This window comes from Pongo abelii, chromosome 8, assembly GCF_028885655.2.
Source record: "Pongo abelii isolate AG06213 chromosome 8, NHGRI_mPonAbe1-v2.0_pri, whole genome shotgun sequence".
In the NCBI taxonomy this organism is placed as follows: Eukaryota; Metazoa; Chordata; class Mammalia; order Primates; family Hominidae; genus Pongo; species Pongo abelii.
The window spans coordinates 33,379,937-33,406,485 of NC_071993.2; the positions used below are offsets into that span (position 1 = coordinate 33,379,937).

The following is a 26,549-nucleotide window of genomic DNA, read 5'->3' on the forward strand; positions in this document are numbered from 1 at the left end:
TACCCATTAAGTTTATTTGTTCTAGCATGTCATTTAAGTCCATTGTTTCTCTGTTGACTTTTTGTCTCAAAGATCTTTTGAGTGTTACCAGTGGTCTATTGAAGTCCTACTATTATTGTTTCGCTATCTTATTTCTTATGTCTAGTAATAATAGTTTTATGACTCTAGGAGCTCCAGTGTTTGGTACATATAAATTTAGGATTGTAATATCTGCTTGTTGAATTGATCTTTTTACCATTATATAGTGACCATTGTTGTCTTTTTTTCTTTTTACTGTTGTTGCTTTGAAGTATTTTGTCTGATACAAGAATAGCTACTCTTGCTCACTTTTGGTTTCCATTTGTGTACAATACCTTTTTAATCCCTTTTCCTTGAGTTTATATGAATCCTTCTGTGTTAGGTAAGTCTATTGAAGACAGCAGAGATTTGGGTCGTGATTTTTTATCCATTCTGAATATTTCAAGTGGATCATTTAGGCCATTTACATTCAATGTTAATATTAAGATGTGAGGTACTGTTTTCTTCATCATGTTAATTGTTACCTGATTTTTTAAATTGTGTTTTTATTTTATAGGCCCTGTGAGTTTTAAGCTTTCAAGAAATTATATTTCGGTGCATATTGTGCTTTTGTTTCAAGGTTTAGAATTCCTTTTAGTATTTCTTGTAGGGCTGATTTGGTAGTGACAAATTTCCTCAGCATTTGTCTGAAAATGACTTTATTTCGTCTTCATTTATAAAACTTAGTTTTGCAGGATACAAAATTCTTGGCTGACAGTTATTCTGTTTAAGGAGATTGAAACTTAGTTTTGCAGGATACAATATTCTTGGTTGACAGCTATTCTGTTTAAGGAGGTTGAAGATAGTTCCCCAATCCCTTCTGGCTAATATGGCTTCTGCTGAGAAATCTGCTGTTAGTCTGATAGTTTTTTTCTTTTTAGGTTACCTCATGCTTTTGTCTTACTGCTTTTAGATTTCTTTCTAACTGCCCAGTGAAGTTGCCACATTCCAGGCTGCTGATGGGGCATGTCTGCAAGGTGATGTGACCTGTCCTCAAGTTTTCCAGTAGTGGGTACCAGCACCAGCTTTAATGGGGGTGGCAAAAGAGTCACATAGACTCTGTGAAAGTACTTGGTTATTGATAGCCTCAGTGTGTTGGCTTTTTTCAACACCAATTAAGAGTAGTAATGAACTTGTCCCACAGACAGACTAAGGACCTCCTGGTTAGCAGAGTGGTGCAGGCAGTAGTGATAGCTGAGATCATGCAGCTATTTTCTTCTTGGGTGCAGTGCTATTCTGCCAGGAGATACTGTAGTGGATTGTGTTGGTTGGCCTCCAGCCAGATGGCAGTGCTTCCAACTGTGGGAGTAGTACTGGGATTTTTGCTTGCCTTATGTTGTCCAGTGTGGGGTACTCTGATTTCTTAGGCAATGGGCAGGGCCATGTAGCTTTCAAGAGATTCTATCCTTTGTATTAAGCCAGGATGTGTGGCAGGGCAAAGCCAGGTGGGAACTGGGTCTGGTGGGTTTGTACTCTGAGTCTCCCTGTGCAGGGCAAGCAGCAACCCCTGTGGGTGTTGGGGAATGGGAGTGGGTCTCAGACCACTGGGTTGATGTTCCACAGGGGAGGGAGCATTGCTGCCTCTGCTATGCAGAAGAGTTTGTGCAGGGAGTGGGGAGTAGCAGGCAGTGGTAAGCCCCACATAGTTCCCACTCATTTGGTGAGGCAGATCCACTCCCACAGTGTTCCACTGGCAGCAGAAAGCTGAGTTCCAGTCAGCCTATAATCAGAACTCACAGCTACTGGGAGTCATAAGCTTTCCCCAGGGAAATAGCAACCATGGCTTTTAGGCCACACTCCTCCCTGTTCACTGCAAAGCCAGGCACCCAGCTTCTGCATCCACAGCTACAACACTCAGGACTCCTGTACTCAAAGTCTGCTTTTCACTCTCCCCAACCATGGCCCTAGCCAAGAGAGTTTGTGTTATATTGTGAAACCCTGTTGGGAGCTTCTTTCAACCTGTGACCAACACCTGAACTTTTTGGCTGTCCTCTGCAGGGTCCCCTGTTAAGATCAGTAAGGAATGGCTGCCCTTGGTCCACACTGGAATCTGGGAGTGCATGCAAGGATCATGCTGCTCCTAGTTTTATATTCCATTATCCTCCCCAAGTCAGTTCCTTCACTGGGTGAGATTAGGGCCTTCCCTGGTGATATGGACTTTCAGGATCTCTGGTGGGGGTGTGTATGCCAGAGGCAAACTTCCCACCTCTCACATTCTGGGGACTGGGAGCCCTTCACCTGACTCACAGTGTAGGCTGCAGCCTTTTGCTTCTTTCAAAGGGTCCATAGATTCCTTTGGTTTTCCTGTTCAAGTTCGGCATCACTTCTTGAAAAAAAGTTCACAGTGTCAATCTCATTATCCCATCTTCTCCTGATCTCCAGGGTTTCTGCTGAGAAATCAACTGAAAGTTGTATTAAGACTTCATTAACTTCGATATGTTTCTTTTCTCTTGCTACTTTTAATATTCTTTCCTTAACTTGTCAATTTGATTATGATGTGCCTTGATGATTACATTTTGGCTTGAATTTGACTGGTGACCTGAGCTTCCTATACCTGGATGCTGTTTTCTGTCTCCATGTTTGGGATAATTTCAGTCACTATTTCCTTAAATATGCTTGCTAGGCCTTTTTCTCTCTTCTATCATTTAGCAACTCCTATTATGCTGAGGTTAGCTTATTTGATGTTGTCTCGTAATTCTGATAGGCCTTCTTCGTTGTTTTTTATTCACTTTTCTTTTTGCTCATCTAATTGTATAATTTCATATGTTCTGTCTTTGAGTTCACTGATTTTTTTTTCCTGTTTAAGTCTGCTGTTAAGCTTTCTTTGAATTTTTTATTCAATTTACATATTCTTTATTTTGAGAGTTTCTCTTTGGTCTTAAAAAATTGTTTCTATTTATTGGTTAAATTTCTAATTTTGTTCCTGAATTGTTTTCCAAATTTCATTTAGTTTTCTATCTGTATTTTTTTGTAATTCCTTTAACTTTTAAAAGATTATTCTGAATTATCAGCCATTTTATAGATCTTCAATTTTTCTGAGTCCATTACTGAAGGTTTTTTGCTCTTTTTTGGTGGTGTCATATTTTCCTGAGTTTTTACAAGTCTTGCATTTTTATGTTGATGCCTGCACATTGAGCTTTTGCAGGTGTTTTTGATAGTGTTAGGTCTTTACTGCTTAATATTAGAACTTAATCACTGGTCTGCTCTTGCTTCTGAGTCTGGGGAAGACTTATAGTGAGAACTGGAAATTAAATGGTGCACTGGAAATAAATCACTGCTCTGTTGTTTTCAAGTCTGTGGAAGACTTATAGTGAGCCCTGTAACTTAAACACTGCTCTAGAACTATGTTGCTGCCCTGCCATTGTTCTTCAATCAATTACAAAAACTATTAATATAAATAGTTTTTATTTTTAAGTGAGCACCAGAACTTAATTGCCAAACATGTAGTTGTTTCTAGATCAAGAGGAGGTTTCACATGAATATGTGGATTTTGTGGGAAATCCAGCCAGGAATTTGGTCCTTCCTGTGGATTGTGTCTTCTTCAGCACCATGGACCATCCACTTTACTCAATGTGGTATCTTCACTGATTGGAGCACAGAACACCTACAAAAATTCACATGCCAGTCAATGCAATTAGAACCTTGCCTTTTTTTTTTTTTTTTTTACCACAGTTCATCCCAGGTGGTTCAGTCCTCCCTGCACTTTAAATGTTCCATGGGACGGGACTGGAGTGAGCTTCCTGTGAAGATTCTATAACCAGCTGGGAGATTGAACATTCACCTCCAATTTCCTCCTCCCACCCTGGGAACCATGTGTCTAGGGAAATTCTGTGAGTGGTGTTAGCCCTGCTTGCAGGAGGGGGTGACACCCTTAAAAGTGATTATTCCTCTTACCAGCATCAGATTTTCTTGATTCTGTGTGTCCAGGAAGTTTCTCCACTACTCCCTTGAGTTTGGTGAATTCAGGATGGTATTCTTGTCTTTGAATAATTTCTAGTTGTATTTTTTTTCTAGGGGAAGTGATGCTGGGAGATCTTCTAGTCTGCCATCTTGCTTACATCACTCTGTGATTTTCCTGGTTATTTATCTTTTAGGTTTATTTGTGATTGTTGCAGTTTCTGTGCTGGCTTCTCATGCTGGTTGGATTATTATTAATTTTTGAATGGGAACTTCTAAATAATAAAGTAGTTAGTGGAATGTATACATGTGGTAGATTGATGGAGGATGAGATTTTGTGGGAAATGGATAGATTCTGTCCAGGTTTGGTGTCATATTATTAAATCTTTTTTTGTTGTTGTTAAAGAAGCTATTGCAACTCACATATGTGTCTTTTGTGTGTTGCAGTTTTGCACTATCTTCCTCCCTCTATTTTTAGCCATTTTTACTGTCAGCATTCCTAACTTCTATTAGGAATCTCTGTCTCAAGCAATAGAAATGGTCCATCAGTGTGGTTTCTTCTTCAACTCTTCTTTCTTAGGACCCTAAATATGATTACCACTATAAAGGCATATTAGGCATGCCTTTCAGTGATGACACTTTGGAGGAAAACCTGTGTACTGTTATAGCTTCAAGACAGCATGACTATTATCTCTTAGTATTCTCCAAAGCCTTGTGCCAGATTTCATGACAGCACTTTTAGTATCAGGGAGCTATGGAAATTTTCTTACTTTTTTTCTTTTGTTTCTAGGGGTTTTATAGGAAAAGTGAGGGCAGAGGGGAGCTTTATTCTGCCATCTTCTTAAGGATATAAAAATAGACAATAACCAGAGACTTTGCAAGATTACTGTATGACTTTCTGACATTGAGTACTTTGGAGATTACTAAGAGCACAAGTTTAAATACCTATAGTAACTATCTGTTTTTAGAAAAAAACCGTAATGCTCTAGATCTCCAAAGTGATTTGGTGAGGAATAAACATATATACTATATAATCCAAAATTGCTTTTCCATGGTCCTAGATCATAGAGAGATACATTGGTGGGTAAATGATCATATTTTCAAAGGAAATATACCAGTGATTGGCCCTTAAGTTGCACCCATATATTAGAATTAATCCCTTTCTAAAGACAGATAATTTTCTTGTAGTACTAGCTGAAGATTTGTCCTTCAAACATGAATATATAAGTCTTAAACTATCTGCAAATATTTTGAAATTTTGAAAATTATTGTAAATATCTAGATTTCTAGCTTCTTCGGGGAATTTAGAACACCTGAGAATATCTGTCATGCATTTGTAGTGGTAAGAATAATAGTTTTTTTTTTTTTATTAGCACAGGTACTCTCTATTTCACCTTGCTCTTTATGCCATCACTATCATCACCAGGCTCATTACACTCATATTACATACTCAGTCTCAGTAGACATTTGGGTTTATTAGTTGGAGAACAGATTTTGGAAACCAGAAGAATCAATTCATTCCAGGTTTTTATACTTAATAACTATGTGGACTTCCACAATATGCATAATATCAATAAGTTCTGTTTCCCTCATTTGTTAAATGGAGATAAAATTCTTATTTTCTTCGATTATTATAATGATTAAATGAGATAATACTTCAAAAGTACTTAGTATAATCGATGGCATATAGTAGCTATTTTGTATGAATTTGAAATTATTTAACATATTTGTATTCAATTGAATAATTAGTATGTTAAATTGCAAAGTAAATAAGGTTAGATGATAAGATGATTGGGAGGTAAAATATCTCTAATTAGTACTATGTACTATACTTCTGCCTCAAACAAAATGTTAGGGTTTTTTATTGTTTTTTACTATGTTGTACTTTTTTTACTTTTTCAGCTTCTATCTTAGAAGCAGCTGGTACACATGCAGATTTGTTACAAAGTATGTTGTGTGATGCTGAGGTCTATGGCATGACTGAACGCCATCACCCAGATAGCATAATACCCAAGAGGTCATTTTACCCCTTCTTCCTCCCCCTTTTAGTATTCCACAGTCGCTATGTCTGTGTTTACCCAATGTTTATCTCCCACATATAAGGGAAGAGATGCAGTATTTGGTTTTCTGTTTCTGCATTAGCTCCCTTAGGATAATGGCCTCCAGCTGCATCCATGTTGCTGCAAAAGACATGATTTTGTTCTTTTTTATTGCTGTTTATTATTCCGTGGTATATATGTACCACATTTTCTATATCCAGTTCACCACTGATGAGCACCTACGTTGATTCTGTGTCTTTGCTATTATGAATGGCACTGTGGTGAACGTATGGATGCATGTGTCCATTTGGTAGAACAATTTATTTTCCTTTGGGTATATAGCCAGGAATGGGATTGCTGAGTCAAATGGTATTTCAACTCTTGGTTCTTTGAGAAATCTCCGAACTGCTCTCCAAGTGTTTAGACTAATTTACATTCCCACCAACAGTGTGTACGTGTTCCCTTTTCTCCACAGACTTGCCATCTGTTTTTATTTTTTATTTTTTAATAATAGCTATTCTGGGCCGGGTGTGGTGGCTCATGCCTGTCATCCCAGCACTTTGGGAGGCCAAGGTGGGTGGATCACTTGAGATCAAGAGTTCAAAACCAACCAGGCCAACATGGTGAAACCCTGTCTCTACTAAAAATACAGAAAAAAAAAATTAGCCAGGTATGGTGGCATGCGCCTGTAATCCCAGCTACTCTGGAGTCTGAAACAGGAGAATCACTTGAACCCGGGAGGCGGAGGTTGCAGTGAGCCAAGATCATGCCACTGCACTCCAGCCTGGGTGACAGAGTGAGATGAGACTCCGTCTCAAAATAATAATAATAGCCATTCTGACTGGTGTGAGATGGTATCTCATTGTGGTTTTAAATTGCATTTCTCTGAGGAATCGCCACACTGACTTCCACAAGGGTTGAACTAGTTTACAGTCCCACCAACAGTGTAAAAGTGTTCCTATTTCTCCACATCCTCTCCAGCACCTGTTGTTTCCTGACTTTTTAATGATTGCCATTCTAACTGGTGTGAGATGGTATCTCATTGTGGTTTTGATTTGCATTTCTCTGATGGCCAGTGATGGTGAGCATTTTTTCATGTGTTTTTTGGCTGCATAAATGTCTTCTTTTGAGAAGTGTCTGTTCATGTCCTTCGCCCACTTTTTGATGGGGTTGTTTGTTTTTTTCTTGTAAATTTGTTGGAGTTCATTGTAGATTGTGGATATTAGCCCTTTGTCAGATGAGTAGGTTGCAAAAATTTTCTCCCATTTTGTAGGTTGCCTGTTCACTCTGATGGTAGTTTCCTTTGCTGTGCAGAAGCTCTTTAGTTTAATTAGATCCCATTTGTCAATTTTGGCTTTTGTTGCCATTGCTTTTGGTGTTTTAGACATGAAGTCCTTGCCCATGCCTATGTCCCAGGGATCTAGAACTAGAAATTCCATTTGACCCAGCCATCCCATTACTGGGTATATACCCAAAGGACTATAAATCATGCTGCTATAAAGACACATGCACACGTATGTTTATTGCCACATTATTCACAATAGCAAAGACTTGGAACCAACCCAAATGTCCAACAATGATAGACTGGATTAAGAAAATGTGGCACATATACACCATGGAATACTATGAAGCCATAAAAAATGATGAGTTCATGTCCTTTGTAGGGACATGGATGAAATTGGAAATCATCATTCTCAGTAAACTATTGCAAGAACAAAAAACCAAACACCGCATATTCTCACTCATAGGTGGGAATTGAACAATGAGAACACATGGACACAGGAAGGGGAACATCACACTTCGGGGACTGTTGTTGGGTGGGGGGAGGGGGGAGGGAGAGCATTGGGAGATATACCTAATGCTAGATGACGAGTTGGTGGGTGCAGCGCACCAGCATGGCACATGTATACATATGTAACTTACCTGCACATTGGGCACATGTACCATAAAACCTAAAGTATCATAATAATAATAATAATAATAATAAAAGAAAAAAAAAGAAAACAACAAAAAAAATAAATTGCATTTCTCTGATGATTAGTGATGTGGAGCATTTTTTCATATGTTTCTTGGCCACTCGTATGTCTTCTTTTGAGACGTTTCTGTTTATGTCCTTTGCCCCACTTTATAATGGAGTTATTTGGTTTTTGCTTGTTGGTTTAAGTTCCTTATAGATTCTAGACCTTTGTTAGATGCATAGTTCATGGATATTTTTCTCTTATTCTATAGGTTGTCTGTCTAATCTGTTGATAGTTCCTTTTGCTGTGCAAAATATTTTTAGTTTAACTAGATCCCATTTGTCAATTTCTGTTTTATTGCAATTGCTTTTGAAGACATAGCCATACATTCTTTGCCAAGGCTGATATTGAGAAGGGTATTTACTAGGCTTTCTTCTAGGATTGTTATAGTTTGAAGTCTTACATTTAAATCTTTAATCCTTCTTGACTAAATTTTTGTATATGATAAAAAGCAGGGGTCCAATTTCATTCTTCTGCATATGGCTTGCCAGCTATCCCAGCATCATTTATTGAGTAAGGAGTCCCTATTGCTTATTTTTTCTGGGATTCTCAAAGATCAAATGATTGTAGGTATGTGGCTTTATTTCTGGGTTCTCTACTCTGTTCAGTTGGTCTATGTGTCTGTTTTTGTACCAGTACAATGCTGTTTTGGTTACTGTAGCCCTGTAATATAGTTTCAAGTCAGGTAGTATGATGCCTTCAACTTTGTTATTTTTGCTTAGGATTGCTTTGGCTATTAGGCTTCTTTTTTGATTCATATGAATTTTAGAATAGCTTCTCCTAATTCTGTTAAAAATGACATTGGTAGTTTGATAGGACTCCACTGAATCTGTAAATTGCTTTGGGCAGTATGGCCATTTAATGACATAGATTCTCTCAATCCATTAGCATGGACAGTTTTTTTCATTTTTTTGTGCCATTTCTGATTTCTTTCAGCAGTGTTTTTGCAGTTCTCATTGTAGAGATCTTTCACCTTCTTGGTTACATGCATTGCTAGGTGTTTCACAAAATGTTAGTTTTTTAAATCAACTACTTTGACAATCTGTTACTCTTACAGTTAAAAATGAAGCAGCCTCAGAACTTCCAGATACAGCAGAAAATCTTCCAGCAGTGTACCCATCAATTAGCGACCTAATAATTCAATTTGATTTAAACAAAGTGGTTGGTAAGTACAGATTTATGTTTGGATACAGTAGAACACAATCTAAGAATTAAAATATTTCAACTGTATAGTTCTGTTAAAAAACAGGAAATTCAAAGAAGGAGTAGTCTTTCTCAACTTAAGTTCATTCTACTCAATCAATCTACATGTCAATTAAGTGTATCTTTAAATTACGTGTTTTTACTCCATCAGACAACATTAATTTTGTAATGTTTCATATATTTCCCTTTACCTACTCATGAAACAAAATACAGATAGGCTTTCCACTACTGTGAATTTTCATAACATAAACTAGATGCTATATGAACAGTTCCTTGAGGACATAGTTGTAATTTCTTATGCCATCTTTTGTATAACAAGATGGAAAGACAAATGGAACTAGTGCCATATAGGCAATATGGCTGCCTTGTGATGTGCTTATTATTAAATTTGCAATGTCAAATGGTGAAAAAGATCGTCAGAATGTGGAAAAAGCTAGAATATGTGTGAAAGGTAGTGGTAGTGTGGTTAAGTGACTATTTTCTAATAAGATAAAACCAAAGTGTTCTGTGGTAGCTTTCAAATCACTCCTTAAAGGCAACAGGCAAACATGAACAAAATAGCAAACTGAAAACATCCAAACTCTCATCCCCTGACAGAAACATTGAGAAAAATTAGAATAATCTATCAGAACCAACTTTGTCAGAGCTCCAGAAAATAGTCACAGATTTATAGCAACCAAGAGAATACCTAATTAGGAAAAGTCTCTCTTCAAATGGTAAGAAAGTTTTGTGGAACTGTCAAAGGAGTGCTCCAGCAAAAGCCAGTATAAAAAGAATATGAAAAGCTCCTGGCAATCACAGCATTACTAGTAGGCCCGCCCTATTAAAACTTCTAGGCTGGTCGCAGTGGCTCACGCCTGTAATACAAGCACTTTGGGAGGCCGAGGCAGGTGGATCATGAGGTCAGGAAATCAAGACCATCCTGGCCAACATGGTGAAACCCCGTCTCTACAAAAATACAAAAAATTAGACAGGCATGGTGGTACATGCCTATAGTCCCAGCTACTTGGGAGGTTGAGGCAGGGGAATCGCTGGAACCAAAGAGGAGGAGATTTCAGTGAGGCGAGATCATGCCACTGCACTCCAGCCTGGCTGCAGAGCAAGACACCGTCAAACAAACAAACAAAAAAACCCAGAATTCTTCAGGTTAAAATGAAAGAATGCTAGACAGTAACTTCAACCATACGAGGAAATAAAGATCTCTGGCAAAGATAACTGCATTGGCAAATATAAAAGCCATTATTATTATAATTTTGGTTTGTAACTCTACTCTTTGTGTCTATAATACTCAAAAGACAAATATATAAAAATAATTACAAATTTATGTTATAGACACACAATATATAAAGACATGATTTGTGATGTTAATAACAAGGATAAGTTAGAGGGTGCTGCATAAGAGTATACTTTTTGGATGGATTGAAGTTGAGTTGGTGTCAATTCAAATTAAATTGTTATAACTTTAAGATGTTATATATTATTTGCTTGGTAATCACAAAGAAAATATCTATGGTGCATGCATGAAGAAAAGAGAAAGGAATCAAAACATGTCCCTACAAAAAGTCAACTAAACACAAAAAAGATGGAATTAGAGGAAATGAAGAGCAAAAAAGTATAACATACAAAAAACAGGTATCAAAATGGCAGAAATGTCTTTCCTTATCAGTAATTATTTTAAATGTAAATTGATAAAACTCTTCACACAAAAGGCAGAAATTTGCAGAATGAATTTTTTTTAAAAAATGATCAACTACATGCTGCTTACAAAAGGTGCACTTTAGATGAACAAAAATGACAAAACTTTAGCTAGATTGACTAGGGAAAAATAATACTCAAGTTGCTAAAAATCAAAACAGAAAGTGGGAACATTACAACCAATTTTAAAAGAATAAAAAGCATTGTAAGAGAACACTGTGAACAATTGTACACCAAAAAAACTGGATAACCTAGAGGAAATGAACAAATTGTTAGAAACATACAATCTACCAGAACTGACTTATGAAGAAATATCTAAATAGACCCCTAATTAAGATGAATACTGAATCCTAATTAAAATTTTCCAACAAAGAAAAATCCAGGACCAGACGACTTTATGGGTGAATATTACCAAATACTTAAAGAAGAATTAAAACTAATCCTTCTCAAATTCTTTCAAAAAACTGAAGAGGAGGGAATACTTCCTAACTCATTCTATGAGGACAGCATTATCCTGATACTAAAGTCAGAAATGCTATAAGAAAGCAAATGACAGACCAATATCCCTTAGGAATAATGATGCAAAATCCTCAACAAAATATTAGTAAATAAAATTTAGTAGCATATAAAAAATTATACATCATGAATTTATGAGTTTTATTTCTCAAATGCAAGGATAATTCAATAGACAAAAGTCAATCAGTGTGATATACCATGTTAGCATAATTAACAACAACAAAAAACCCCACTGGATCCTCTCAGTTGATGCAGAGAAAGCATTTGACCAAATTTAATACCCTTTCATGTAAAAACAGTAAACAAGCTAGGACTGGAGCACTTCCACATCATGATAAAAAGCCAAATACAAAAAATCCACAACTAACATCATATTCAATGGTAAAAGATTAAAAATGTTTTCCTTAAGATCAGAAGCAATACAAGGACAACTGTTTAGATAACTTCTAGTCAAAATAGTATTCAAAATCTATCTGGACCAGTTAGAATAGAAGATAGGTAGATGATAGATAGTTAACATCCAAACTGGAAAGGAAGAAATAAAATTGTCTGCCAAGAGGTGACATTATCTTATATGAAGAAAACCCTAATGATTCCACAAAACAACTGTTAGATCTAATAAACAAATTGAGCAAAGTTGCAGGATACAAAATGAACACACAAAAATTGGTTACATATCTACGCACTGGTAGTGAGCTATCTGAAAAGAATTAAGAAAACAGTTCCATTTACAATGGCATCAAAAGAACAAAGTATTTAGGAATAAATTTAACCAAGAAGGCAAAAGGCAAAAGACTTGTATACTGAAAACTACCATATAATGCTGAAAACAATTAAGAAGACATAAATAAATGGAAAGACATCTCATGTTCATGGATTAGAAGATAACTTGGTTTTTTTTGTTTTGTTTTGTTTTGTTTTGTTTTTTGAGATTGAGTCTTGCTCTGTCACCCAGGCTGTGCAGTGGCGCAATCTCGGCTCACTGCAACCTCTGCCTCCCAGGTTCAAGCAATTCTTCTGACTCAGTCTCCCTAGTAGCTGGAATTACGGGCATATGCCACCATGCTCAGCTAATTTTTGTATGTTTAGATGAAATGGGGTTTCACTGTGTTGTCCAGACTGGTCTCAAACTCCTGACCTCAAGTGATTCACCTGCCTTGGCCTCCCAAGGTGCTGGGATTACAGGCATGAGCCACCATGCCCGGCCAGAAGACAATATTATTAAGATGACAATAATACCCAAAGTGATCTACACCTTCAATGCAATCTGCAGTTCTTATCAAATTCCCATAATACTTATGAGGTTATTGTTGCAAAATAGAAAACCCTATTTTAAAAATCATAGGAATACAAGGGACCACAGATATCCAAAACAATTTTGAAAAAGGAGAATAAATTTGGAAGTCTCACACTTCCTGATTTCAAAACTTACTATAAAGCTACAGTAATCAAAAGAGTGATATACTGGCATAAAGCAGACATACAGACCAATGGGGATAGAATTGAGAGACTGGAATTAAATCCTTGCTATGTGGTCAAATAACTTTCAGCAAAGTTGCCAATACCATTTACTGGGAAAAAGGCAGTCTTTCCACAAACGGTGCTTTCACAAAAAGACAGTCTTTTCCACAAACCAGATAGTCACGTCAAAAGAATGAAGTTGAATCCTTACCTTACATTATATACAAAAATTAAAATGGACCAAATACCTACATATAAGACCTAAAACCATTAAAACTCTGAGAAAAACAGGGAAAAGGCTTCATGACATTGAAGTTAGCAATTATTTTTTGGGTATGACTCCCAAAGCACAGACAACAAAAGAAAAAAATAGGTAAGTTGGACTTCATCAAAATTAAAAACTTTTGTCATCAAAAGGCAGTATCCGAGAGTGAAAGCACAACCCAGAGAGTGGGAGAAAATATTTGCAAATTACATATCTGATAAGGGCTTAATGTCTAGAATATACAAGGAAGTTTTATAAATTAACAAAAAACGCAACTCCATTTAAAAATGGGCAAGTGATTTGAATAGACATTTTTCCAGAGGAGATATACAAATTGCTAATTTGCCCTAAAAAAGATACTTAGTATCATTGGCCATTAGAGAAATGCAAACCAAAATCACAATAAGATATCACTTCATAGCCATTAGGATGACTCTCATTATAAAAACAGAAAATAAGGAATGTTGGCAAGGATGTAGACAAATAGGAACTTTTGTAAATTGTTCATGGGAATGTAAAACTGTCATTGCTGTGGAAAACAGTTTGGTTGTTTATCAAAAAGTTAAACATGGAGTTCTTATATGATCTATTTACTTCAAGGTGTAGGTGTAGACCCAAAAGAATTGAACACAGGTACTTGTGCACCAGTGTTTATAACAACATTATTTACATTAGCCAAAAGTTGTAAACAACCCAATCTCCATCAGCAAATGAATGCAGAAACAAAATATGGTATATACATACAATGAAATATTATTTCACTTTAAAAATGAATCATGTTCTGAAACATGCTACAAAGTGAATGAATCTTGAAATATTATGGTAAGTGAAATAAGGCAAATACAAAAGATAAATATTGTATCTTATTGTACCACTTGTATGAGGTACCTAGAATAAGTAGACAGAAAGTAGATCAAGGGTTCCCAAGGCCTGGCAATAGAGGCTAATAGGGAGTTATTGCTTAATGGGTAGGGTTTGAGTTTAGAAAGGTGAAGACTTTCTGAAGATAGATGGTGGTGATGGTTGCACAACAAAGTGATTGTGGTTAATACAATTAATCATACATTTAAAATGGTTAAAATAATAAATTTTATATTATATATATTTACCACAATAAAAATGAAGGTATTCTGATAAAAATACAAAAATTACAAAAGAAATTTTATTTTATTTTATTTTTTAAGTTCCAGGGTACATGTGCAGGATGTGCAGGTTTGTTACATAGGTAAATGTGTGTTATGGTGGTTTGCTGAACCTATCAACCCATCACCCAGGTATTAAGCCTGGCATGCATTAGCTCTTTTTCCTAATGCTGTACCCCGCACCCCACGGCCCTCAGACAGACCCCAGTGTGTGTTGTTCCCCTCCCTGTGTCCATGTGTTCTCATTGGTCAGCTCCCACTCACAAGTGGGAATATGCGGTGTTTGGTTTTCTGTTCCTGCGTTAGTTTGGTGAGGATAATGGCTTCCAGCTTCATCCATGTCCCTACAAAGGACATGATCTCATTTCTTTTTATAAGCCAAAGTTCTTTTTTTTGAGACGAAGTCTCGCTCTGTCGCCAGGCTGGAGTGCAGTGGCGCAATCTTGGCTCACTGCAACCTTCGCCTCCCAGATTCAAGCCATTCTCCTGCCTCAGCCTCCAGAGTAGCTGGGACTACAGACACGTGCTGGGCGCCGTGACTCGTGCCTGTAATCCCAGCACTTTGGGAGGCTGAGGAGAGTAGATCACCAGAGGTCAGGAGTTCGAGACCAGCCTGGCCCACATGGTGAAGGCCCATCTCTACCAAAAGTACAAAATTTAGCTGGGCTTGGTGGCACGTGTGCGTGGTCCCAGTTACTCGGGAGGCTGAGGCAAGAGGCTTGCTTGAACCTGGGAGGCAGAGGTTGCAGTGAGCCGAGATTGCGCCACTGCACTCCAGCCTGGGAGAGAGAGCAAGACTCTGTCTCAAAAAACAAAACAAAACAAAAAAAAGAAATTTTCAAAATGTATGAAGAACTGTGCAGAATTTATGGATCTACAAAAATTGAACATCTCTACACTATTTTCATCTCTATCAAATATTGCAGAAAAAAACTAGTTTATGAAGGACGTAAATCCTTCTGTGCTAGACATATTAAACAGATACTTACAGAACACTTCACTCAATAAATGGAGTACACATGCAAAAATTGACTGCATATTAGGCCATACATTAAGTTTCAATGAATACCAAAAAATGATTTCCACAAATCACATTTTCTATGATGCAATAAAACAGAACTAAATGATAAAAAAGATAAAAATTCTTCTGCAAAATTTAAAATCCTATTTATAAGCTGAAGAAAACATAATGGACGCTAGGATATATTTGAGACTAAATTAAATTTAAAACACTACACATAAGCACTTACAAGAGGTCTTTAAATAGGTTTTTATAAGGAAATGTAAAGGTTGCATATGATAGAAAATAAGGAAAACTAAAAAGTTAGGATTATAAGTTCATAGCAAGAAGGTAGAAAAAGAAGATGATAAAATCTGAAAACTGAAAGTAGAAAAAAGATTAAAATAAGAGAATTATTTTTTTTAAAGTAGAGGACATAGAAATAATAGTGGAATAAAAAGCTGACAGTTTACAAAGACTTATGCATGGAAGTATAATATATTTAGCAAATATGGTAGAAGGCATTAATTGGGAGGATTTAGGAAAGGTGGCATTTGTAGTAGCATAGTTCTAAATTTTCTTCATCTCTCTTTATGAGTCATAGTTTGGTCTCTTACCATAATCCCATATTTCCCCAAGTTTTTGTTCATTCTTTTTTATTCTTGTTTATTTATTTTTGTCTGAGTTGTTTCAGGGAGCTAGTCTTCGAGCTCTGAGATTCCTTCCTCAGCTTGGTATATAGTGCTGTTAATACTTGTGATTAACAAGACATTAAACTTTCAACTCAGCCTTATTTCTGGGCTCAATGCAAGCCTAGCTAAGTGCTGAAGGGAGACTCTTAGGATAGAATTAACTGCAAATACTGTGAAAGGTGTTTGGTGTGTGGGGGGGTTCTTCTAATTTAAAAAGAAATGCTGACATTGGAAGAAATCTCTATAAAAACAGTAACTGAACGTGAGCTTTAAGTAACAGATTTCAGTGGTAACACACAGAATAAAGTACAGTTTTTGTAAAAATGATTTGTGAATACCTAAACAAATGTCTGACTATAGCTTTCAGCAATCAAAAAGAACAATACCTGGGGAAGGGAGAAAAGATAATCTCTAGCATCACCCCTTTTAATATCCAAATGAACAACTTTCAATAGAAAAAAATTACAGGGCATAATAAAAAGAAGTAAGTATGGACAAATCAAAGGAGCAAAATTAATTGAGAGAAACCATTCCTGAGGAAGCTCATACAATGTACTTACTAGACAGACTTTAAAACAACTATGTAAGGCCAGGTATGGTGGCTCACGCCTGTGATCCTAGCACTTTAGGAGGCCAAGGCAGGTGGATCAATTGAGGCCAGGAGTTCGAGACCAGCCTGGCCAACATGGCGAAACTTCATCTCTACTAAAAATACAAAAATTAGCCGGGCATGGTAATGCACACCTGTAATCCCAGCTATTAGGGAGGCTGAAGCAGGAGAATTGTTTCAACCCAGGGGGCAGAGATTACAGTGAGCCAAGATCATGCTACTGCATTCCAGCCTGGGCGACAGAGTGAGACTCCATCAAAACAAACAAACAAACAAACAAACAAAAAAAACCACCCACTATATTAAATATCCTCAAAGAGCTAAAGGAAAACATGGACAAAGAACAAAAGGAAATCAGGAAAACTTTGTAAAAAAAAGTGGAATAAAGATGATAAAAAATAAACAATATCCTTAGTTGAAAAGTATAATAGTTGAAATAAATAATTCATAGAGAGATTCAACAGCAGATCTGAGCAGACAAAAGGAAGAATCAGTGAATCTGAACATAGGACAATTGTGATTATTAAGTCTGAGAAGCAGGAATAAAAACGAAGGAAAGGGAAGGGACCTGTGGGACACCATCAAGTGGATCAGCAACACATTATGTGGGTATCAGAAGGAGAAAAGAGAAAAGAGCAGAAGGAATTTGTGAAGAAATGATTGGTAAAAAATATCCCAAATTTGATTAAAGACATGCATCTACACATTTAAAACTAACCAAACTCCAAGTAGAATAAACTCAGAGATCCACACCGAGACACATTGTAATTCTGTCAAAATGCAAAGACAGCCCTATGGAATGACATCAGCAAGATGGTGGAATAAGATTTCCTAGTGCTTTTGCCCTTATAGAAACATCAGTTTGAACAGCTATCTACACATGAAAATACCTTTACAACAGCTAAAGAAACCAGATGAGAGATTACAGCACTTGAGTGTAATGCAGATATAAGAAAGATGCATTGAAGAGGGGAGGAAGGACAGTTTTGCATAATCTGCATCACTCCCTCCTTAACTTCGGGCAGCACAGTGTGGAGAGAGATATCCTTAATGTGAGGAAAGGAGGGTTAAATGAGCACTGGGGGACTTTTCCTTGGACCCCAACATTCAGCCCACTGGAGTAAAATCCAATGCCAGCCAGGCCCCTACAGCCACAAACTCTAGGCCAGTATCTGCAGACCCAGCCTCCAGGCCCGCCCCAATGCCAGGCCAGCTCCTGTGGCTCTAGGCTTCTTCAGGCCAGTTCTGCAAATGCAGTCTCCAGTTTTGTCCCACCATCAGACCAGCCCTAGCAGTCCCAGCTCCAGGCTGGCCCCAGAGGCCCCAGGCTTCAGGCTCACCCCTATTCCAGGACAGCTCCACAGACTCAAGCTTCAGGCCTGCCCCTGAAGGCCACCTCTCCAGGCTGACCCTACAGATGGAGCCTTCAGGCCCATTCTGGCACCAGTCCGGCTCCCACAGATTTGGCCTCTAGTCTTGCTCCACTTCCAGGCAAACTCCAGTGATCCCAGCCTTCAGGCCCACCTCAGCACTAGGCTGGAATTTGCAGCCCTAGAGTCCAGGCCACCACCTGCAAACCAACACTGCCTCAACACTGAGCTTGCCCCATAGACTCAGTCTTCTGGGCTGCCCCAGCACCAAGCTGGCCCCAGAGCTTCACACCCCAGACCGATCCCAGAGCCAGGTCAGCTCCAGTAGCTCCAGGCCCTAAGCTGGCCCCTGAAAACTCAGGCTTCCCATGTACCTGAGGCTCCAAGCCTGCCCCATTGTCAGGTCAGCCCTAGCAGCTCCAGGCTTCAGACTGCCACCAGCACTATACCAGCCTCTGTGGACCTATCCTCCAGACCAGTAGCAATCAACTAAGCTTTATTGCTGAGTTCAGACCCCAGGCCATCAAATCCAGGCTCAGATTCCAGGCCTATTTATGTGTATCCAACCTCTAGGCCTGCCTCAGTACCAGGCCAGTTTGCAGATACTGGTACATGCCTGCCCAGTGTCAGGTAATTTTCTGTGGCCCCAGACTTGCCTCTGCAAACTCAGGTTCAAGGTCCAAGTTTGCTTCAGATTTACCCACTGTCAGGCTGGCTCTCACAACTCCAGGCTTTAGGCCAGCACCCATGGACCCAGCCTCTAGCTCCACCCTAGTGCCAGGTCAGCACCAACAAACCCCAGCACCAATCCATCTCCATGGAGCAAAGTTCCAGGCTCATCCAAGCACCTAGCTGTCCCTACAGACTCAGGCTAAAGGTCCACCCCTATACCAAGTCATTCTCCACGGACCCAGACATCAGACCAGTTCCCACAAATAACAAGATTCAGGCCTGCCCCTGTGGGCCCAGTGAATTGGTTCACTCCAATGGACCCTAGCTACAGACCTGATTTTGTGGATATGGCTTACAGAATCATAGTGGATCCCAGTGCAAAGCCAGCCAATGTGGACCCAGGCTCTAGGCCCAACCTGGCAGACTCAGGCACCAGACCCACCCACCTTCTCATCCAGGCACTAGGCCAGCCTGCCTGAGAACTCCAGCAGCAAGACTACTCATGAACCAAGCCAGATGACCAACTCATAGTCTCTGGTTGAGCTGAATGGTAAAGGGCTTTTTTTTTTTTTTTTTTTTTTTTTTTTTGCCAAGGCCAGTTTGTAAAGACTGGAATAAGTGCCTACTTCTTCAAATGTGAAAATACCAATGCATGGGCACAAGAATTATGAACAATCAGGAAACATAACATCACCAAAGGAACAAAAAGAGCACTAGTAATTGACCCTACATAAATGGAGATTTATAAACTGTCTGACAGAAAGTTCAAAATAATCTTAAGGAAATTCAGTTAACTACAAGAGAAAACAGACAACTAAGAAAAATCAGGAAAATAAGCAAAATGAACTCAATAAAGAGATAGAAATCATACAAAAGAACCAGACAGAAATTCTAGAGCTAAAGAACTCAATGATTGAATTGGAAAATTCCATATTGCATTTCAATAGCAGAATAGATCAGGCAAAAGAAAGAATCGGTAAACTTGAACACAGATCATTTGAAATTACCCAGAGAAAAAAAGAAAATAAAAAAGTAAAAAAAAAAACAAAAAACCCTACAAGAATTATGGGACATTGCTATAGTTTGAATATATCCACCCAAAAGCATGCATTGGAAACTTAATTCCCAATGCAGCAGTGTTCAGAGGTGGAGCCTTAATGTGTGGTGATTAGGCCGTGAAGGCAGAGTGAATAGATCAATGCTGTTATCACAGAGGAGTAGGTTTGTTATCTTAGGAGTGGGTTTATTATAAAAGGGGAAATTTGATTCCATCTGTCTTTCTTTTGCCCCCTTTGTGCTTCCAAAATACACTGGTGGGACAAGAATAGAATAGGCATTGCCATCCCAAAATGACAAAATAGGTAAGATAAAAGGAGATAACTGGCTCCAAGTAAGTCCAAAATACAACAAGGAAAAGCAATGTTATATCTTAAAACTAGAGAATACATTTTTTTGACTTCATGTTCTACCCTCTGAGCACACTTGGGTGGGGGTTGGGCCCTCAAAGTCTCAGGCAGCCCCATCTCTATGCCTTTGCTGGCCTCAGCCCAGACAGCAACCCTCATGGGTTGAAGTCTTGTGCCTGCAGCTTTCCCAGACTGGCATTACACCTTAGTGGTCTGCAGTTTTGAAATCTCATGGCCAGCCCCACTCCCAAGGCTCCGCTATGCCTAGTGGTAACTCTGACTCCACGGTCCACTCAGCATTGTTCTAATGGGGGCTGTCTGTGGTGGCTCAGCCTCTGTGACATGTTTCTGTCTGGGACCCCAGACTGTCTGTGACATTCTCTGAAATCTAGGTGGAGGAAGACATGCCCCCACACTCTTGCATTCTGCATGCCTGCAGAACTAACACCACATAAACACCACCAAGGCCGACTGCTTGTGTCCTCCGGAGTGCTACCCCAGACTGCACCTGGGCCCATTGGCACCACAGCTGGAGCAGCCAAGGAGCACCTTGCCATTCCTGGGTCCTGGCTGCTGCACTCAGCCTTGCAGAACATGGGCTCTATTGTGTTCCACCCTTCCAGGGTCCAGAGTCACTACTCTGGGGTACCTCCTCTTCCAATGCCCAAGTTGCCACTGTGGTCTGTTGGCTCTAGAACTCAAATTGCAGCTGTGCCCTTCTCCCTATGGCCTGAGCCTTTGGAATGCATTTTTTCTCCAGAGCTGTGTCAGTGCTTCATTCTGACTCACAGGGTCAGAGTTACAGCCATATTCCTGTCCCTGAGCCAAGCTACTGAAGAGTGCCTCAGAGTCAGAGTCCTCAGTTTTGTGGAAGATTTGCATCCACCTGTGCCTCAGAGAGTAAACCTGATCCCACATACTGGATACTTCAGTAGTTTTGCAAGACACTAAGCACAGGACCCCAATTTTACAGCCACTTCAATCCTGTGCCCTGGAACATAGTGCTGCTGAGGCTGCCTGCAGGTCATATCAGACCCAACACCAAGAGGGATTTCTCAGCTAAGTTTCATTACTATGGGAAAAATGAGGGCAGGAGGTGCTCCTGAAGCCCTTGTCACTGAGAACCCTAACAGCTACACAGCTGCTATCACTGCCACAAGTTTCTGCCGCCTAGGCCACTGAGGCACCCACAATCATCACTGACATGGATCCCAGGTAAGAAAGCTGCACAGAGATGACACCACTGTGCCTACCTGGAACCAGAGCCACCACACCCTACCCAAAACACTACCCTCTGGTCCATCTGCAGGTGAGTCTTTTTTAAAAAAAAAAAAAGCCACTCTATAAGTTTGGAAAGGAGACTGCTCTAACAGTGTGCAGACCTCAACACAGGTACATAAGAATCATAAAAAAGCAAGAAAAGACACCACCACTAAAGGAACACAGTAACTGACACCAAAGAAACAGAAATTTCCTGAAAAGGAATTCAAAATAATAATTTTAAGGTAACTCACTAAGATATAAGAAAATACAAATAGACAATTCACTGAAATCAAGAAAATAATTCATCATCTGAATGATAAAGTCAATAAAGACATAGATACTATTTTAAAAAGGAAATAAACAGAAATCTTGGAGTTGAACTCAGTGAATGAAATAAAAACTGCGATTGAGAGCTTTGACAGCAGACTAGATAAAGCAGAAGAAAAAAATTTGTGACCTTTCAGATAGGTCTTTTGAAACGACTCTGTCAGAGAAGAAAAAAAGAATGAAAAAGAGTGAAGAACACTAAAGGACTTATGAGACATCATTAGGTTAGCAAACATTGACATTACAGGTATTAAAGAAGGAAACAAAGTGGAGAAAGGGATGGAAAGCTTATTTAGTGAGTTAAATGATGAAAATTATTTAAAGTCTGAAGGGAGACATGGATGTCTAGATCCATGAAGCTCAAAGTTCTCAAACAGATTCAGTCCAAAAAAGTAATTTTCAAGGCACATTATAATCAAACTGTCAAAGTCAAAAGAATTTTTAAAACAGCAGGAGAAAAGCATCAAGTGACATCGAGGACATTTCCATCAGATTTCTTTGTAGAAATCTTGCGGGCCAGCAGAGAATTGAATGATATGTTCAAAGTGCTAAAAGAAAAAAAAAAAAAACATTAGTCAAGAATACTATACCCATCAAAGATGTTCTTAGAAATAAAGGAAAAATAATCTTTTTACAAACAAAACTTGAGGGAATTTATTACCACTATATTTATCTTACAAGAAATGCTCAAGGGATTTCTTCAAGTGGAAATAAAAGGACAATAAATACTATCATGAATACATATGGAAGTATAAACTCATCATGGGTAGAGATAAACAAAAAATTCAGAATACTGTAATGGTGGTATGTAGATCACATATATCTCTAGAATAAAGGTTAAAAGTCAAAATTGTCAGAAATAACTAAAGCTATAATAAGTTACATAATTCAAAAAGGTGTAAATTGTGACATCAAAATAATAAATGGGGGAAGATACAAGTCCACAGTTTAGATATGCGACAAAAATAATGTTGTTATCAGCTTAAATTACTTGCTTAAAACCTAGATGTTGGCTGGGCATGGTGGCTCATGCCTGTAATCCTAGCACTTTGGGAGGCTGAGGTGGGCAGATCACCTGAGGTCAGGAGTTCAAGACCACCTTGGCCAACATGGTGAAACCCCATCTCTACTAAAAATACAAAAATTCGCTGTGTGTGGTGGCATATGCTTGTAATCACAGCTGCTCGGGAGGCTGAGGCAGGAGAATCACTTGAACCCAGGAGGCAGAGGTTGCAGTGAGCCGAGATCACGCCATTGCACTCCAGCCTGGGTGACGGAGCAAGACTCTGTCTCACCTAGATGTTTTATATAAGCCACAGGGTAATTATAGCAGATTTACAAACAATAAAGAGAAAAGAATCAAAGCTTAGAACTACAAAAAATATTAAATCACAAAGGTAGGCAGCAAAAGAGAAGGAAAAGGGCAAAAGATCTACAAAACAACCAGGAAACAAATAACAAAATGATAATAGTAAGTTCTTACCTATAAATAACCTTGAATGTAAACGGAATAAATTCTTCAATCAAGGACGTAGATTGGCTGAGTAGATGTTTAAAAATACACCTTCTTCTTATTAGGGTGTATTAATCTTGAATACTTTCACTTAGGTGAAGTTGGGTGTTAGTCATGCAATTCAGGGAAGACTTTAGAATACAAAGGATTTACTGACATGATTCTTTGCTACTTTTATGTCTGGTAGTAGATTACATATGTCCATTGGAAGATTACATAATCAAGGCTGAACAACTAAAAGGTTATTCCCTTCAAGAATAAAATTTTGAGCCATCTTAACTAGGAAAGAGCCTTAGGTAGCCAAGCAGTTGGCTGTGGGAAAGGGAGGACATGAAATTATTGGTGGAAGGAAGTGAAAAATATAAATCGAAGCCTTGTAATGGATTATAAATCCATTACTATAGTACCTATACGTATTTTAATGTATATATTAGTCATGTTTTTTTCTCCCTTTCTGTCTCTTAGTCTTATGTGTTTTGATATTAGCTTTACAATTTACTTATAAATCAAAAAACATCTGAATGAGATCAGAAGGACAGAATAACCTTCATTAGTACCACTTTTGCTGTATCCCATACATTTGGTGTGTCGCATTCCCATTTTCACTTGTTTCGAGAAATTTTAAATTTCCTTAATTTCTTTATTCATGCATTTGTTATTCAAGAAAATGTTGTTTAATTTCCATGTGTTAATACAATTTCCAAGGTTTGTCATATTATTGATTGTTAGGCCTGTTTGGTCTAGTATGTAGTTTAACTTCAAAGTTTCCTGTTTTTCTACTTTTATATTAGGTTCAGGGTATATGTGGAGGTTTGTTACATGGGTAAATTGCATACTGCTAAGGCTTGGTGTATGAAAGATCTCATCACCAAGGTAGTGAGCATAGTACTCCATAGGTAGCCTTCCCACCTATGTCCCTCTCCCACTCTCCTCCACATCAGGCAGTCCCCAGTATCTATTGTTCCCATCTTTGTGACCACATTGCAGTATTTGGTTTTCTGTCCCTGCATTGTCTTAGGATAGTGGCCTCTAGTTGCATCTATGTTGCTGCAAAGGACATGATTTTATTCTTTTTTATAGTTGCATCATTTCCGTGGTGTATTGTACCATATTTTCTTTATCCAGTCCACAGTTGATGACAATCATGGTTGATTCCATGTCTTTGCTATTGTGAATAGTGCGGTAATGAACTTTTGAGTGCATGTGTCTTTTTGGTAGAATGATTTATTTTCTTTTGTGTATATAACCAACAGTGGCATTGTTAGGACAAATGGTAGTTCTATTTTGAATTCTCTGGGAAATTTCCACACTGCTTTCCACAGTGGCTGAACTAAGTTACATTCCCACCAGCATTATTATATAAGTGTTTCCTTTTATTTTTCAACATTGCCAGCATCTGTTGTTTTTTTGACTTTTTAAAAGTAGCTGTTCTGACTAGTGTGATATGTTATCTCATGGCTTTGATTTGTATCTCTCTAATATTAGTGATAATGAGCAATTTTTCGTATATATTTTCGTATATTTGTTGGTGCATGTATGTCTTCTTTTGATACATGTCCTTTGCCCATGTTTTAATGGGGTTATTTGCTTTTGCTTGCTGATTTATGTTCCTTATAGATTATGGATATTAGACTTTTGTCAAATGCATAGTGAGGGTGAACAGATCAGACTTTCCCCAGTCCCATAGGAAAGTCAGCCCTGTTCTCTCTAGGTATGGCAGCCTACTCAGGCTAGAGACATCCCTTCCTTAGGAGCTGTTCCGGGTATGGAAAGCATCCTAGTGCTTGGCAACCCCATGTAGGGTTCCCAGATTTCTCCCCATTTAGTCTTGGCATCTGGATCAATCAATATTGAATAGATTCAATATTTCAGTTGAATCTATTTGGTTTTCTCTGACTTTCCTATACCTGAATATTTATATCTTTCTCAGGGTTTGGAAAGTTTTCTGTTATTCTTAAAAATAAACTTTGTACTCCTTTTTCTTGCTCAGTTTCCTCTTGAACAGTAATAATTCTTAGATTTGGTCTTTTGAGGTTTTTAAATATTTTGTAGGCAATCTTTGTTCCATGTCATTCTTTGTTCTTCCCCCCTTCACTCTTATTTTCAAATAGGTTGTCTTCAGGCTCACTGGTTTTTCCTCTGCTTGATCTATTCTGCTGTTGAGAGCCTCTAAAAATTTTTCAGTTCAGCAAATGTATTTCTCAGCTCCAAGATTTGTTTGATTTTTAAAATTATTTCAATCTCTGTTAAATTTCTGTGATAGATTTCTGAATTGCTTTTATTTGTAATCTTGTAGACTACTGAGTTTCCTTAAAACTTCTATTTTGAATTTTTGGTTGGAGAACTCTCATCATCTCATTAGCATCAGTCATTGTTTTTTTGCTTTTCCAATTGAAGAAGTCATGGTTTCTTGTTTGCTGTTATTTATTGGGGATGTATTCCTGTATCTTTGCATTTAAGGATTAATTATTTATTTGTCTTCTTTGTCTGGCTTGTGTTGGGTTTTATTAGATACATTTGCTTAGAGATTCTTTGCAATTTCCATATTAAATTTTTTTCACTGCCTTATTTTTGGCACTAGGTGGAGCCTTAAACCCAGGTTTCCTTTGGCCTTAGTAAACAAAGCAATGCCCTTCTCGAAGTGGGAGTTCTCAAACGTGTGGGAAGGGTAGCTGGAAGTTTGTGCCCAGAGGACCTGTGGAATATACCTCCTACACAATAGTGCTTCTTATATGTTATTAAATTTTCTCTTGCTGCGTTTGGATCCTATATTTGTTTTGGGCCTTTGAGAGCCACTCTTAGTGGCCACTGATTTGACATCCCCTTTGGCCAAGTTACAGAGCAGTTTCCAGGGCTAAGGATGATAAGCTCACTTCTCCCTCTGTCTCCTCTGTTCTCAGGGATATTTCTCACTTCAGGCTGTCTTATTCTTCCCAGGGATTGAGGCAGGGACAAGTCGCTGTCTGCTTTGAGTTTTTGTTGCTTCTCTGTGGTCCTAAGAATTGTCTCATTCTCCTAATCGGTTCTTGGATATTGCTGGTCATAATATTGATGCTGTATATTTCTTTATGGCTTTCTGTGGGGGAAAGGGAGTAAAGCCAGATTGCTTCTATGCCAACATTTTAAAACCAGAAGCTTTCAATACTCAATTATTTTTTAGTAATCTCCCACCAACTGTCTTAAGTCTGTGGGTTCTCATTTGCTCACAGATAATTCTGCTACAAACCTCACATCTGCCTGCCTTTCTGGCTGCAACTATGTGCAAAGGATAATGGCATATCTTCTATCTCCCAAATATAGTGTGGATATCTTTTTTTGGTAAATTCTATCTTAGAAAAATACAGAGAAATGGATTTAGCAATGTAGTTTCCTAAACTTTCTGTGCAGAGAATAGATCTTAGAA

At 38.3% G+C, this 26,549-nt stretch overlaps 1 protein-coding gene across 49 annotated transcripts in view; it reads left to right on the forward strand.

Annotated features, from left to right (window-relative positions):
• CCDC7 (coiled-coil domain containing 7) overlaps positions 1–26,549 on the forward strand; it is a 425,173-nt gene that overhangs the window by 309,436 nt on the left and 89,188 nt on the right. For 32 of the 49 annotated variants that reach the window (XM_054522140.1, XM_054522141.1, XM_054522147.1 and 29 more), the window contains one exon: positions 9,069–9,176. The exons of the other annotated variants lie outside the window; for them this stretch is intronic. In XM_054522140.1, coding sequence (XP_054378115.1) covers positions 9,069–9,176 — 108 coding nt within the window. The remainder of the gene's footprint in view (positions 1–9,068; positions 9,177–26,549) is intronic. 49 annotated transcript variants of the gene reach the window in all.